This window comes from Piliocolobus tephrosceles, chromosome 4 (assembly GCF_002776525.5).
Source record: "Piliocolobus tephrosceles isolate RC106 chromosome 4, ASM277652v3, whole genome shotgun sequence".
NCBI classification, from domain to species: domain Eukaryota; kingdom Metazoa; phylum Chordata; class Mammalia; order Primates; family Cercopithecidae; genus Piliocolobus; species Piliocolobus tephrosceles.
Genome location: NC_045437.1, coordinates 58,086,965 through 58,102,012, shown reverse-complemented (window position 1 = coordinate 58,102,012; position 15,048 = coordinate 58,086,965). Strand labels below are relative to the sequence as shown.

The following is a 15,048-nucleotide window of genomic DNA, read 5'->3' as shown; positions in this document are numbered from 1 at the left end:
GTGGTATAGTTGAGACTGTGAATTGAGATGTTCTTAACTGCTAGACTGGATTATAGAGAAAATTGTAAATGTTTTAACACACTAGTGTTTCTACTGCCAAATTCCTGTTACCTCATTAATTGCATTCCATATACACCTTTTGCAAATGTTTACCACATAGTCTGTTTATAAACATCTTAGATATGGCAGAAGTTAACTACTAATTTTTATGGTTTTCATTTTAAAATACCTGTTTTGCATAAGCAGCATGAGAAAATCTTGGCCAGGAGTCCCTTCTAGAAAATGCCTTATGTTAAAGATGATGATATAGAGCCACCATTATTAGTAGAGCTTGTACTTTCAAGGGGATTTCTGGGGTGGTGGAAATTAAATTTGTAATAACCTATCCATATCCCTTTCCTCCAGGCTGACATGTTTAGGGTGACTGATCACATTAGTTAGGTGGTATTGGCACAGAGTTAAATATCCTGCATACAAAGTGAATTATAATCTTGGCCTAATTGATATTTATTTGCCTTTCTAAACAACTTTTCTTAAAAAAAAAAAAAAAAAAAACCTTGCGTTTAGGCCAGACACAAAGCAGAATTAAAAATATTAAATATTAGTTTGCCCACCATATTTCATATCATAATTATACTCTGGACATTTACAAGTTTGTTATGAAAATGTCTATTTAAGACAGATTTCAAACCTATGCCAAAAAAACTCTTCAATTTCAAAAGTAAAACTGTTCATGTTAACATGAAGAATATTATTTATACTTAAGTACTTTCTCAGAAGTAAAGCCTTCCGTTCTATGCCTCTGCTATACATGCATATAGCATACTTTTGGTTTTTACAAAAATAGCTTCACATTACACAAACTGACAAAGTACAGAAAATGCTGGCTACTGGGTTTAATTATATAAACCTAGCTTATTATGCCTTAGATACCTGAAGTTAAAAACCAACAAAAATGGAGGAAATAATCCTTTTCCATTCTTAATAACAGATTTCTGGATGTCATTTAACCTTGAATTAACATAATACCCTTATATTGATTGTTTAAAAGCTATCTCATTAACTACGCTATTTAAATGTAATCTGAGTTTTAGAGTAGGCTTTCCCAAATTGTACTTAAGTTCTTCGGACAAAAAGAGAAGTGTAGAGGATAATCTATGGTAGTCAAGTTAAAAGACTCCAAGAGATCATCCAGAAATTTGTCTAAGTTGTACATGTGTTTCCCAAACTTTGGGTATTTGACCATGTGATCCCTTTTAGTATATTTGAGAAATGCAGAATTTGTCCTTATTTATTCCAGATATGAAGTATATCAGCATGATTCTATAACCAGTAGCAAACATAAAAGCAATCATTCCTCAATAAGATCAAATTTCCTCTAACTTAGAACCATATAAAATATAAGATCTATTTCAACATTAGGTTTCCAGCCCACAGCTTCCTTTGTTGTTTCTTTTTTCTTTTTTTTTGAGACGGAGTTTCGCTCTGTCCAAGGCTGGAATGCAATAGTGCAATCTTGGTTCACCGCAACCTCTACCTCCTGGGTTCAAGCAATTCTCCTGCCTCAGCCTCCCCAGTAGCTGGAATTACAGGCACATGCCACCACACCCAGCTAATTTTTGTATTTTTAGTAGAGACAGGGCTTCATCATGTTGGCCAGGCTGCTCTTTAACTCCTGACCTCGTGATCCACCCGCCTCGGCCTCCCAAAGTGATGGGATTAGACATGAGCCACTGTGCCCGGCCTCCTGTGCTTATTTCTAGTTTGCTTATTACAAATAAGTAAAATTTAAAATGTCCTTATAAATCTGATAAGTAGTAACATGCTGTAAGTTTTCATGTGGATACTATGGCTCAAGTTCTGACACACAAACTTTTATTTATTTGCTTATTTTTCATAAAATGTTTGTTACAGGCAGCCAGGGGACAGCTTTCTTTTTCCCCCCAAGACCAGCTTTAGAATGGTAATTGATTGTACTTAGTTCTCAGAACTTCAGAAACAACGTAATAGATAAACAATTTCTTAAAAGTACTCTAGATAATAGCAAATGGGATTCTTTAACAACAGTACTCTGTTGCAGTGAGAGGTTTTTTCTGAAGAATCCCAAACCTCACAATATTCTCTTTACTCCCCCAACCACTCATACACACACACACACACACACACACACACACACAGAGTAAAATCTCAATCTCACATATATAAAAAGGCTCTCTAAACGATGGGAAAAAGTGGAAAAAAAAGCATACGTCAAACAAATACAAAATTGGCATGTGTTAAGGCTAACAAATTATAGAAAAACAACTTTAGTTAGATACCTTTAAGTTGTTACAATGGAACAGATAAAACCATAACTTTAGTAGATAACAGAATTATGACTATATCCTTTGCTTCAATACTTTTACTCTAAAATGTGACCCTAAGTAAAGCATGTACATAAATTCTTTCCATGAACAGCTTGATTGCAGAAAACCACATGTATTTTAGATATATCTTAACACTGAATTATTTCAGTGCCTTGAGTTATAATGTGTTGCTCACACTGGCACCAAGTAGAGACTGATAATCTAAAAGAATAGCATTAAGTGTTATTCAAACTCATCCATATACATTCTCAGTGGTCCTTAGGTTCTGAGATATAGTCCTGAAGTTTTACAAGTATGCTTAGCTGTAATTGAAAATTCTAACCTGCATAACATAATGTAACTTAAAACTGTAGTTCCACCAAAAAATAAAATCCAGGACCTTACAAAAAATTATCAAATTTGTTTTAATATCTAGTTTCATTTTTAAACTATAGCTGCTGGATAATTTTTTGTAATTTAAAATTCATTATCAGGGTACAGAAAACACTAATAAGCTGACAGTGAATTAAATACTAACAGTGAACAAAATTATTGGACCATGCATTTATAAAAGCCACATTTAATACTAAAACGTTCCAGTTATACTACTTAACTGCAAGAAACATCCTTTAGCTCCTTACTTCCAATTACAGCACATTCTCATTTTGATATAATTTATCCTTTTTACCCAATTACTACTATGCCCAACAAAATGTTTCCAAATTTTATACCTTTCTTTACCACTTAGGAAGTATGACATCACTGTTATGCTTTACGAGTTCTTTAAAAGAAATGTGAAATTTAAAGTTTTACTTTGAAACTGATGAGAAAGTATTAAATATCACTACCACATGAGTTAAAACAAAGAATGAAATAAAATACAAAAGTGGTGTCTATATAATTGGCAAATTACTTGATAAGACATTTTAACTATTTTACAGTTCTGCTTAGCACAAGAATAAACTGGTTCCAAAGTACTACAGTGTTTGGCATTTTTACTGCAAGCTTTAAACCATAGTGTTACTCCTCTCAACAAGCCATCTCTAAGAAAATGGCAGTGTTTGTGAGTACAGAAATTGTTCTATCCAGTAGGTGGTATTCTACATAGTCAAGAGAATTCTTTATAAAATTGTTTTTAAAAATGCAAAATGACTTGATAATTACCAGCTGTCTCAAAGGCTATAAGAAAAATGCAGCAAATAGAAGTACTCATTGATTAATATTATTTTGTTTTGAGAAAGCCAGAAATGATTCTAAGAAATAAGCAATAATAACAAAAGACATAATTAATATACTGTATCTCTTTTAAGCCAAAGCATACTTTTACCTCAAACAAGACAGTTCTGACTTTTACATTCTTAATTTCCTTTGTCCAAAACAGGACCCCATTTTAGATTCATTTGAATTGAGTTCATAATCTAAAGTCACTTTTCGCCACAGGATGTTTTCATTTCAGTAAACTGCTAAGCGGCAAATGACTAAGTCAGTTTTAAAGAATTTGTACCACAGTAAATGATAATTTATAATAACTGTCAATAGAAACCTATAAACTTCTACACCCAAGCCTAAAAGTTACTACAGTATTGAGGTCAGAACTAACATGATTCTTCCATTTGGTCAGATTTCATTTACTAAATAATACTGTCAAGAAATCCAAAGAAGAAACTTTAGTGGGTTCTTCCAAAGCTGCATAATTTTCCAAATGATTTTCCTCTGGTTGCAGAGCCTGTTCAGTCCTTCAATCCTTTTTTAGTCGTTTAGCTTTTGCAATGTTTTCTTGGCGTTTTTGTTTCTTCTTTTGCTCCTTCTCCCTGGCCTCAATCATCTTGGCCAATTTCCAAGACAGTACAGCACTTGCTAGGAACAGTGGAGTAAGGGCCAAAATAACAGTTGTAAGGAAGCCATATGGGTCTTTTGCAGCCCATTCCACAACATACTCAGCCCAAGCCTTTATATCAAACATCTTCACTGCAGTCTTATGAAAACTGGGGCTGGAGAAGGTAGGTGGAGAACAAAGAGGAAAAAAACAGAAGAAAGACTGTGTGGTTAATCAAATTTTGAAAAAGTTTCCTCACACAACCAGTTAACTCATGATTCCATTATCACTCAGTTTGCTTTTTTAAAAAGTACTAATTAGTACTACTGTAATAAGGACTAGTATTTCCAGTTAGGAAAAAGTAATTCATCTAAGACAGCCAGAATAGTGACACTTCAAAGATGTAAAGTTATAGAAGATTTTAAAAAGCCATGTGACTCTGTCATAAGAACTATGCATTCTCACATGCTTCCTATATGGAAGACAAACTTTATTTAGCAGGAGGCTTTCATAAGAATCTTGAGTTTTCTATGGTCATTCCAGGAAAGAGCTGAACACAGTTTGTCATTTTTTGACATATCCTTAGTATTACTAACTAACAAAAATACAAATCAGCAAATTTGGTGTTTGAAAAGGACAAGCCACAGAGCATGTGCAATGCTCACAGAGAAGGAGAGATGGCTACTTCCAGGAATGGGAAAGGGAGGGTAAGGGAGTCATGACATCACATTAATATGCCAAAGCAGCAAAAAGTACTGTGCTATTTTATGCCCTTTCAGCTTAGAGGACCTCTGTTGGAATAAGCCTAATTTAATAAATGAGAAAAGTAGCCTTAACAAGATGCCATGTGTTTTGTTCCTTTTTGAGTGTAAGGAAAAGGCATCTGGCAAATGAGGATTATGTGACTTGAGTGATGTTTTCTATTTTGCCCCAGAGGCTTTTCTACCTTTCATGTTTGTGTCAACCTCTACTCAAAGTGGAGAATTAGAATATCTGAGTAGGGAATGAGTTATATACATCCACTTACAATTTCAACTGGCATTTTTAAAAATATTATCTACCTTATGCTTGAGTAGTGATCTCTAACTTTGTCCTGGTATTATTAGTGACCCAATCACGACTTCAGATGACCCTTGGTAGTCTGTCTTCTTGAGTTCTACTGTATACATCTGAGAGATGATTTAAATTCTGTACAACTGGCTAGCTGGAAAGAATACAAAAAATAAAACAAAATTTAAGTCAACTTTCAGGATAATTGTAATAAAATTTTAAATGGAAAATTTCTATATTGTATATATGCAACCTACATGCATCTAAAATTGCCTATCCATTATAGTAACTTAATATGTTTCTTCCTCATTTGAATTTACCACAATTGCAAGTGCCCTGTAAGAAAATCCTAATTACTGGAAATCAAGTATTTTACTAAGTTACTTATTTCAACAATAAATTTTTTTTAGTTCATTGACATATAGAAGACAAGTTGGCTCACTGACTTACACAGCATATCCGTTCCTAAATTTTCAACTTTTTATACTAAAAATGTTGCCATTCATTCATTTACTGGATTGGGTACACCACTACAAAATCAAACACCTCATCTTACTCTTTAAAGGTTTTTTTGAATCTATCATACAATTTGTGTCCTTTACTTAAAAAATTAGAAGACATAACCAAACAAATTATAGTAATTCACCCACAGTCCCATTACCCCAGGAAAACTATGACTCGTTGTAATTATATCTTTCCCACGATTTTCAACTGAACACACATGAAAGTGCCTAATACGTTAAATATCTTAGCTCCCGGACTTCATAAGACCTAAGGCCGGGCGCGGTGGCTCAAGCCTGTAATCCCAGCACTTTGGGAGGCCGAGACGGGCGGATCATGAGGTCAGGAGATCGAGACCATCCTGGCTAACACGGTGAAACCCCGTCTCTACTAAAAATACAAAAAACTAGCCGGGCGAGGTGGTGGGCGCCTGTAGTCCCAGCTACTCCGGAGGCTGAGGCAGGAGAATGGCGTGAACCCGGGAGGCGGAGCTTGCAGTGAGCTGAGATCCGGCCACTGCACTCCAGCCCAGGAGACACAGCAAGACTCCGTCTCAAAAAAAAAAAAAAAAAAAAAAAAGACCTCACCTATACAGTCAGAATTAGGTACTACTCAGATCGATCTGCCTTCACCTTCTCCAGCTCAGTAGCGAATAAACAATGTAAGTTTCAGAGATAAGCAAAAGAACTTTTGCAGTAAGAGTCATGGTCCACAGGCCACACATCTCCCTGCACCTCAACTTCAGACCCAAACACCCAAGCCTCACACTTTCAGGAATAAATCCTACTCTTCCGCCCAAAGCGGATCGACCCGGCTCGATCTCCCAACCAGACCCGCGTGGCCCCTGCGGCTGCAACTGGTAACACTTGACGGCCGTCCGCACTTCCTCCTTTGTCTTTCCCTTATTTCTTACGTTTCTCCCTTGCTCCTTTGTCTTTCCCTCATTTCTTACGTTTCCCCGCTGCTCACTCTTCCCTCCTTACCCTATCGGGGCCGCAGACCCACGGGGCCACGTTCACTCCTGCCCCTCGGCCTTGGCAAGCGCGGGCCCGTTGTCGCGCAGAGCCGTGGGTCCTGGGGGATCCTGGATTGGCCCAGCCACACCTTGCGCCGCAGCCGTTTCTGCTGGACACCAGGAGAAAACTACGGAAGCGGTAGCCACCAGCTTCCCCTACCTTGCCCAGGGGCTCGGATCCCACTCCCCAGTCACCGCCAGACCGGAAGCAGGAAGGCGGAAGTCGCGGCCTTTGCGTCCCGCCCACAGACGACCCGAACCTCCAGCCGGGCGTTAGGAAGTCTAGGTGCTGGTTTCCGGCTGCGCCATTGCTGTGTGGGTCTTGGGACCTGGAGTTGGAGGACGCGGGAGGGTGGGGGGCGGGGACAGGGTGGCGCTGAGATTTCCTGGGAGCGGCAGGTGAGGGCGCGCGGGGCAGGTGACGGCACCCGGGCTCCTTTCCAGGCTTGAACTTGAGACTGCCACGTCCTGCGGGGACCAAGTGGTGGGCGAGGAGGCGTGGAGCGGCCTCAGGACTCAAGGAGAGGTTCCGAAGCAGCTGGGAACTTTTGCCTTTGCCTCCCGAGGTCGATCGGAAGACAACCTCCATCCCCTGCTGTAGCCGGACAGTTGGAGGGTCCTGGGTGGGTGAGGTGTTTAGCTGAGAGAAACTCAGACCAAAGAGCAGCGGCAAGAAAGCATTTGGGTTCCCACAAAGCGCCCGAAGTCAAGGTAAGGGTCACACAACGACCCTTGACGATTCCGACGAGTTCATCCTGGTTCACATCCCACTCCACACCTCTCTCTTCTGGTTGGGCAATAGTTACATCCTTACGTAAAGGAGGCAAGCTGCGGGGCCTTGGTGGATCCACTCAACCTTGTTACCAAGGGACATGCCGCCATGCTATGTGAAAAGGGGGGTTTTGTTGTTTGTTTTTAATTTAAGTACCCAATTCGTTTCACGAAAGAATGATCAATACCTACCCAGAGTAAACTTGATAAGTAATTAAACTGTCAGGGCATAGAGTTCCCATAGAGGTGCTTGTTCTTTCAATACACAAATAAAAGGATGCAAAAGTCAACATGCAAAAAGGGTGAGTTAATATTGTCTTCTAATTTACAGGAACTGAAAGATTAGCTCTGGTTTGGTTGGTGACCAAATTTTGTGATTGCTTGCACTGTTTGACTACCTCTGACAAATGTTGCAAGACCTCTTCACTGTTTGATTCTCCAAAGGACTATGTAATGTTCTCTTTCAGGAGCAAGCTGCGACATGTTTAACTAGTTTAGGTAAAACAACAATAACTGTTTTTTACCAGGGAACAGACTTTTTGGCAGATAATCTAACGATCTACGATACTGTCCGTTGGGCATATGTTAATGTTTGAGATGTTGTATTACCAGCAGTTGTTTTCTTACTCCTTTTTATTTGAAAACCTGGATTATAGTTTCAAAGCCTATGCTGCTTAGGCCTAGCCTGTACCTGTAGTAGCCAGAAAAAGCAAACTCAGTCACTGGATTGTGTGCACTGAATACTTACTTGAGATAACCGATTTTTCTAAAACTTCCCCAAGTCGTGAATCCAAGATGTGGTCAGAATGTATTATTTTAACATCCTTTGTTCCAGAGGCCAATGCATGTTTTATTTTAATCATGATAGATGGTTTTCCCAGTTACTGCCTCCGGATACTTGTAGTGCTGCATCCCTGGTTAAAAGCATGGAAGTCTTGGGCAGGAAAAAAGGGCAAATAAGGAGAAAGCCTTTGTAGCTCTTTAGCTGTGATCTAGACCAGGGGTCCCCAACGATGGACTGGTACCTGGTTTGCAGCCTGTTAGGAACAGGGCCTCACAGCAGCAGGTCAGCAATGGGTAAGTGAGCATTTCCGTCTAAATTGCGCCTCCTGTCAGATCAGCAGCATCATTAGATTTTCATGGTGCGAACCCTAATGTGAACTGCATGTGTGAGGGATCTAGGTTGTGTGTTCCTTATGAGAATCTAATGCGTGATGATCTGAGGTGGAACAGCTTCATCCTGAAAGTATGCCCCCTCCCCATCCATGGAAAAATTGTTTTCCATGAAACCAGTCCTTGATGCCAGAAAGGTTGGAGACTGCTGATCTAGACCATGCCTTTACAATCTAAGTTTGCTTATCTAGCTTCAAGTTACAGGACAGTCTGCAAGACCAAGAACAGCATAGGGGTTGCCACAGTGGAGCTCCTTACTGCAATCTGCATTGCCTTAACTAAAGGTGGTGTCAGGATTGGTTCAAATACTGTGAACTACTTTCCATAATGAGGAGTCTGAGCTCGTGAACTGAGATTCACAGTCTTGGTACAGTAATGATATGTATACTCTGATAAATCACTCTGAGTGTGTTTCCACTTATATATGTGGAAAGCATACTAGGCAATCTCCAATGCCCTTTCAGCTTTAAAATCTGTAAATTGGACTGGATTTGGTCATTTTTCTTACCTAAATAAATAGTATAGTAAGGTATTTGATAGAAACATTATTGCAAGTTTTCTTAAGGTCTTTTTTTTTTTTTTTTTTTTAATTTTGAGACGGAGCCTCTGTCCTGCAGTGGCGCGATCTCGGCTCACTGCAACCTCCACCTCCCCGGTTCAAGCGACTCTTCTGCCTCAGCCTCCCAAGTAGTTGGGACTACAGGCGGATGTCACCATGCCCAGCTAATTTGTGTATTTTTAGTATAGATGGGATTTCACCATGTTGGCCAGGATGGTCTCGATTTTTTGACCTCGTGATCCACCCGCCTCGGCCTCCCAAAGTGCTGGGATTACAGGCGTGAGCCACTGCGCCTGGCTTTTTTTTTTTTTTTTTTTTTTTTAAACATGGTCTTGCTCTGGCCCAGCTGGAATGCAGTAGTGCGATCATAACCCACTGCCTCTTCGAACTCCTGGGCTCAAGGGATCCTCCCTCCTCACCTTCTGAGTAGCTGGGACTACAGCCACAAGCCACTGTGCCCAGCTTAGCATACTCATTATTTTTAAAAACTATGACCAGTGTTAATTTTCTGCTTATTGTACGCAGTTCGAAGTCAAGGCCAACTAGAGAGAATGAGTTTCAGTGATTTTTCTTTTTTTTTTTTTTTTTGATACAGGGTCTCACCAAGTCACCTAGGCTGGGGTACAGTGAGTCCATCACAGCTAACTGCAGCCTCGACTGCCTGGGCTCAAGCAATCCTCCCACCTCAGCCTCTAGAGTGGCTGGGACTACAGATGCATGCCACTATGCCCAACTAAGTTTTTAAAATTTTTTTCTAGAGACAGGGTTTCACTCTGTTACCCTGGTCCCAAACTCTTTGCCTGAAGTGATCCTCCTGCCTTTGCCTTTCAAAGTGCTGGCACTACAGATGTGAGCCTCTGTTCCAGGCCAAGATCTTGTTTGTTTGAGAAGATCCTTAATCAGGTTTTTATTCTTTCTCAAATGTCTGTCAGAATACCAATTTAGAATAACAAGGAAATAAGGTCTGCTTTATTTACTTCTAAGAAATGAAATCTTATTCATGTAAGTTTAGCCAAATTAACTAAACCTTATGCTGTTAATGAAGTAGGGCCTGCCTTTGCATAAGATAATTCCTGTGTAGTATGTCATACCACCAGCCTCTTCAGCACTAGTGTACTCTATTGCAATTATATTTTATAAGTAGAGCCTTATAAAATTATTTTTTCTATTGAGAATGGAAGTCCTGTGGCAGTCACATGCCATTTTTTTTTGCTTAAAAAGTATTTTTCCCTTGATTGGTACAAAATTACATCTCATTCTAACCCATGTCAAAGTTGTAAGTAGTGAAACCAGAATAAGATTCAGATAATATTATTTTAAGATAATAATATAGTTTAATAACAATTGAGTCTTGTCTAAAAAACTTTGAGAGTTCTCTCACCTGCACCTTTGATGGAATTAGTTTCTTCCCTAAATTTTATTTTGTGAGGTTTTTTTTACTTCCATTGAAACATAATGTAAATACATTTCTTAATAGGCATATTTATGGGATATTTATTTATTTTTATTTATTTATTTATTTTGAGACAGAGTCTTGCTCTTTTTCCCAGGCTAGAGTTCAGTGGTACAATCTCAGCTCACTGCAGCCTCTGCCTCCTGGGTTCAAGTGATTCTCCTGCCTCGGCCTCCAGAATAGTTGGGACTACAAGCATGCACCACCATGCCCAGCTAATTTTTCTATTTTTTGTAGAGACGGGTCTTTATCATGTCGGGCAGGCTGGTCTTGAACTCCTGACGTCAGGTGATTCACCTGTCTAGCCTCCCAAAGTGCTGGGATTACAGGCGTGAGCCACTGTACCCAGCCAGTGATTTTTCTTTTTTTAGCATAATCAGATTTATTGATATTTGAAAGTTTATACTGAAGAATAATAATATTTTTTAAAGCTGCTTATTGTGGCCAGGTGCAATGGCTTATACCTGTAATCCGAGCCCTTTGTGAAGCAGAGGCGGGTGGATCACCTGAAGTCGGGAGTTTGAGAACAGCCTGATGAACATGGTGAAACCCGTCTCCACTAAAAATACAAAATTAGCCAGGCATGGTGGTGCATGCCGGTAATCCCAGCTACTTGGCAGGCTGAGGCAGGAGAATTACTTGAACCTGGGAGGCAGAGGTTGCAGCAAACAGAGAACGTGCTGATGCACTCCCACCTAGGTAACAAGAGTGAAACTCCATTTAAAAAAAAAAAAAAAAAAAAAAAAAAGGCTACTTATTCCAGCACTTTGGGAGACCGAGGTGGGCAGATCACCTGAGGTTGGGAGTTTGACACCAGCCTGACCAACATGGAGAAACCCCGTCTCTACTAAAAATATAAAATTAGCTGGGTGTGGTGGCACATGCCTGTAATCCCAGCTACCCAGGAGGCTGAGGCAGTAGAATCACTTGAACCTGGGAGGCAGAGGTTGCAGTGAGTCGAGATCACGCCACTGCACTCCAGCCTGGCAGCCTAGGCAACAAAAGCAAAACTCTGTCTCAAAAAAAAGCTACTTATTGAGTACTTAGTATGTACCAGGTGCTGGGCTAGGTGCTTCACACTTACTATCACTAATCCTGAAACTAAACAACCCCACAGGATTGTATTTTATACTAATTTTACAGATAGGGAACCAGAGACTTTAAAAATAAAGCAAGATTTTTAAGTTATCTGGCCAAATCACTGCTGTTTTTCAGTCAAAACACAGAACAATTGTAGAATCATAAAACATACTTTCATTTTATGAAATCAGCATTGTCTTTCATTTTTCTTGACAAAAAAATGCTGATTTTATAAAATGAAAGTATGTTTTTTGATTCTATAATTGTTAACATATAATAACTAAAATCCCCCCAAACTTCAGAATTGCCTATTGCCCAGGTGGTGGCAGCATGTCTCAGAGAGCTACTGTGCTGGGGAAGGTTTTTTCCAACCTTGCAAGTTGATTGGCTTCTTCATCCCACATCCATGACATTATAAACCTCTCAATTACCTGTTGGGCTCTTTCACTGCTATTAGACCAACCCATCAGTGGTTCATTGTACCATTAGCCTCATCTTCTGAATGGGTCATACTCTGCCTGTTTCAGCCTGTTTTCCCTGCAAAGTGTGACCACATTATTTTCTGGAAAACTCATTTAGGCCTATCCCATAAGTTCTTTCAGTTATTATTTTTCCTACCATTATTAAGTGTTACTTGGCAGAAGCACCTCCTAAACTAAATGTTAGTTAATATTATTAAGAAATGCTTGTTTAAATTAGAAGACATGCGTCTTAAACTTATGGAATACACCAATTAAAGGAGATAATGAAAAGCTTGTAAAAGATAGAATTAGTCTCCAAAATAAGAACAATAAGATTCAATAGGGAGCAGTACAAGGTTATATAATTTGGAAGGAATGCATATAAATATATAGCAGAATAACTCATTAAACCTTCATTAGCCAAAAATTGCTTAAAAGATTCTTTTCATATCTTTGCAGGGCTAGTGCCTTCCTAGAGGTTTCAAATGAAGTGCTGCCTATTATAAAAGGCTTCTTCACCCCTATAACTTTTTTTTTTTTTTCCCACAGCTTTTACCTCAATCTGGTATCTTGTGTACTGGTTCACTTTTTTTCCCACTAGAACGTAAGCTATATGAGTTCAGTTACCCCAATACCTAGAACATTGTTTTAAATAATTGATTTCATGATATAGCATTGTTGCTTACAAATAAAACTGAGAATGTTTGGAGGAATTATGAAATAATTTAAATTCTGGATATTTGTGAAGCTCATAATAAAGTACCAAACTGTTGAAGTATGTTTGGAAAGTGATGAGATATCCTAGTAGGACGAGGTCTAAAGATTAATGTTTGGGGAAAGGTTCAAATAATTGTAGTTATCTTGTTAATGAGAGAAGACTAGTTACTTAATGATTTCCAACTTTGTAAAAGTATTTACAGTAAAGTAGTGATTCATCATTTTCACTGATAAAAGGAATTAGTCCTAAGCTGTAGGTGCTACGATTTAAGAGCAAGCTAGAGATCTAAATAGAGATCTTTGAAAATGGGATAAGAGTGTGTATGCAGACTAGATGCCCTCACTAGATACTTTCTAGCCTGTGATTCCAAACGCAGATTATGGGAGAAAGATTAGATAGCAGGTGCTTCTCTTGTTGATAATTCCTTGCTTCCCACGGCCATTGCCATTTTAAAACCAATTCAGTGTGTTTTTTGAGCATAGTCAATATAGGTGATTATATATTGCTGTTTTGGGTAGTTTATATTTGTTGACATAATACTGAAAATTGGGTGTGTGCTTTTTTAACTCCAAGATTCATATTTACAATGCTTAATCTCCACAATGCCACCATACATGCACATGCTGCAAACTAATTCCCTGTAGTTAGTGGCCATCCTTTTGGAGGAGCAAAATGTCCAGTAAATCTGAAGCCTTGGGTTGTAGTCCTGCTAAAATTATAAGAGACCCTGAACTTTCTGGCTGAATCTAGAGGATCAAATGTTAGGCCTGTCCCTAAATTATTTTTAGCTATGTCAAGTAACTTTTTATTTCTGTACTGGGTTTTCCTAGCCATTAAATTAGAATTGCTATCCCATTGGGAAGACTAATTCACATTTAAGAAGCCTTCAGCGTAAAAACTTTGTATTGCAAAAGCAGCCCCTAGCACGATTGCCTTCACCAAGTAGCTTTTTTTTTTTTTTTTTTTTTTGAGACGGAGTCTCGCTCTGTCGCCCAGGCTGGGGGCGATCTCGGCTCACTACAAGCTCCGCCTCCCGGGTTTACGCCATTCTCCTGCCTCAGCCTCCCGAGTACTGGGACTACAGGCGCCTGCCATCTTGCCCGGCTAGTTTTTTGTATTTTTAGTAGAGACGGGGTTTCACCGTGTAGACCAGGACGGTCTCGATCTCCTGACCTCGTGATCCACCTGTCTCGGCCTCCCAAAGTGCTGGGATTACAGGCTTGAGCCACCGCGCCCGGCCTCCAAGTAGCATTTTAATTTGGACCTTCCACCTTCACCTAAGCTAACTGTTTAAAGTAACCATGCAAAAATTTTTAACTGGATTTGCAATATGGTGTTGTCAAGGGTATTGTCCTCTGTGTCATATTGTGCCCTTTAATTTTTTAATTTTTTAATTTTATTAGAGATGGGGTCTTGCTGTGTTGCCAGGGCTGGTCTCAAACTCCTGGCCTCAAATGATCCTCCTGCCTCAGCCTCCCAAAGTTCTTGGATTACAGGTATGCGCCACCACACCCAGCCTCAGTATCGTTTATATAAAGTCCCATGTAAGATATATTAGTATGTGATTCTTAGAATAGTTTCAGAAGCCAGTTTTTGATAGTGAAAATTTTGTCAGGAAGCTCAAGCCAAATTTGAAATTCATGTTTAACATTCATGCTAACCTGTATACTTGCATTTCTTTTTAAATATGCTTTTCCTAGAACAGATATCCTTTATCATTATTGTGTATGTTCACATAGGAAGACATTGCAATCACTTGTGAAATATGGTGGGGTACTGATTGCCTGTAGGTACAGTGTTTGAATCTCAGAAGTTTACATAGAGACCCCTGACATGTAACAAGTAGTTACAAGTAAAATTCTCCCACTGATCCAAATTTTTATGTTTATTTTTAAATCTCAAAACTATTCAGAACCATTAGTTCTCATTCAGAACTATGGAACATAAGAAATCATTTGGAATTGCATGCCAAAGTCTAATTCTGAAAGCTAGTTTGTGTCTTTAAAAAGCTCTGAGTAAAATGTGTATATTTGGAATCTACTTGAAAAAGTGAACAAAAATTTAATGGTACCAGGCTATAAATACAGTTTCCTAAACCATCACTTA

At 39.1% G+C, this 15,048-nt stretch overlaps 2 protein-coding genes across 4 annotated transcripts; one reads left to right on the top strand and one right to left on the bottom strand.

Annotated features, from left to right (window-relative positions):
* Window positions 1-2,746: 2,746 nt before the first annotated feature.
* SMIM15 (small integral membrane protein 15) lies at window positions 2,747-7,044 on the bottom strand. Of its 3 annotated transcripts, none has more exons than XM_023210485.2 (3): window positions 6,888-7,044; window positions 5,223-5,365; window positions 2,747-4,336 (listed from the first exon to the last, which is right to left on the bottom strand). In XM_023210485.2, the coding sequence occupies exon 3, from the start codon at window positions 4,306-4,308 to the stop codon at window positions 4,084-4,086; it is 225 nt and encodes a 74-aa protein (XP_023066253.1). In that variant the 5' UTR covers window positions 4,309-4,336; window positions 5,223-5,365; window positions 6,888-7,044; the 3' UTR covers window positions 2,747-4,083. The 3 variants fall into 3 exon arrangements, with proteins under 3 accessions (XP_023066253.1, XP_023066252.1, XP_023066251.1); XM_023210484.2 differs by having other exon boundaries at window positions 5,223-5,361; window positions 6,696-6,945; XM_023210483.1 differs by lacking the exon at window positions 6,888-7,044 and adding an exon at window positions 6,696-6,835.
* LOC111541669 lies at window positions 4,819-7,788 on the top strand. The gene is made up of 3 exons (XM_023210573.1): window positions 4,819-4,868; window positions 6,385-7,042; window positions 7,172-7,788. Exons 1-3 carry the CDS (start codon window positions 4,819-4,821, stop codon window positions 7,175-7,177), a joined length of 714 nt encoding a protein of 237 aa, XP_023066341.1. The 3' UTR covers window positions 7,178-7,788.
* The last annotated feature ends 7,260 nt before the right edge of the window (window positions 7,789-15,048 follow it).

Excerpts from the sequence above, each read along its gene's own strand:
- SMIM15 (XM_023210485.2), bottom strand. The coding sequence starts at position 4,308 with ATGTTTGATATAAAGGCTTGGGCTGAGTATGTTGTGGAATGGGCTGCA.
- LOC111541669 (XM_023210573.1), top strand. The coding sequence starts at position 4,819 with ATGCTCACAGAGAAGGAGAGATGGCTACTTCCAGGAATGGGAAAGGGA. Across the intron at positions 4,869-6,384 it reads CCAGGAATGGGAAAGGGAGG|AGATAAGCAAAAGAACTTTT; the intron begins GTAAGGGAGTCA and ends TGTAAGTTTCAG.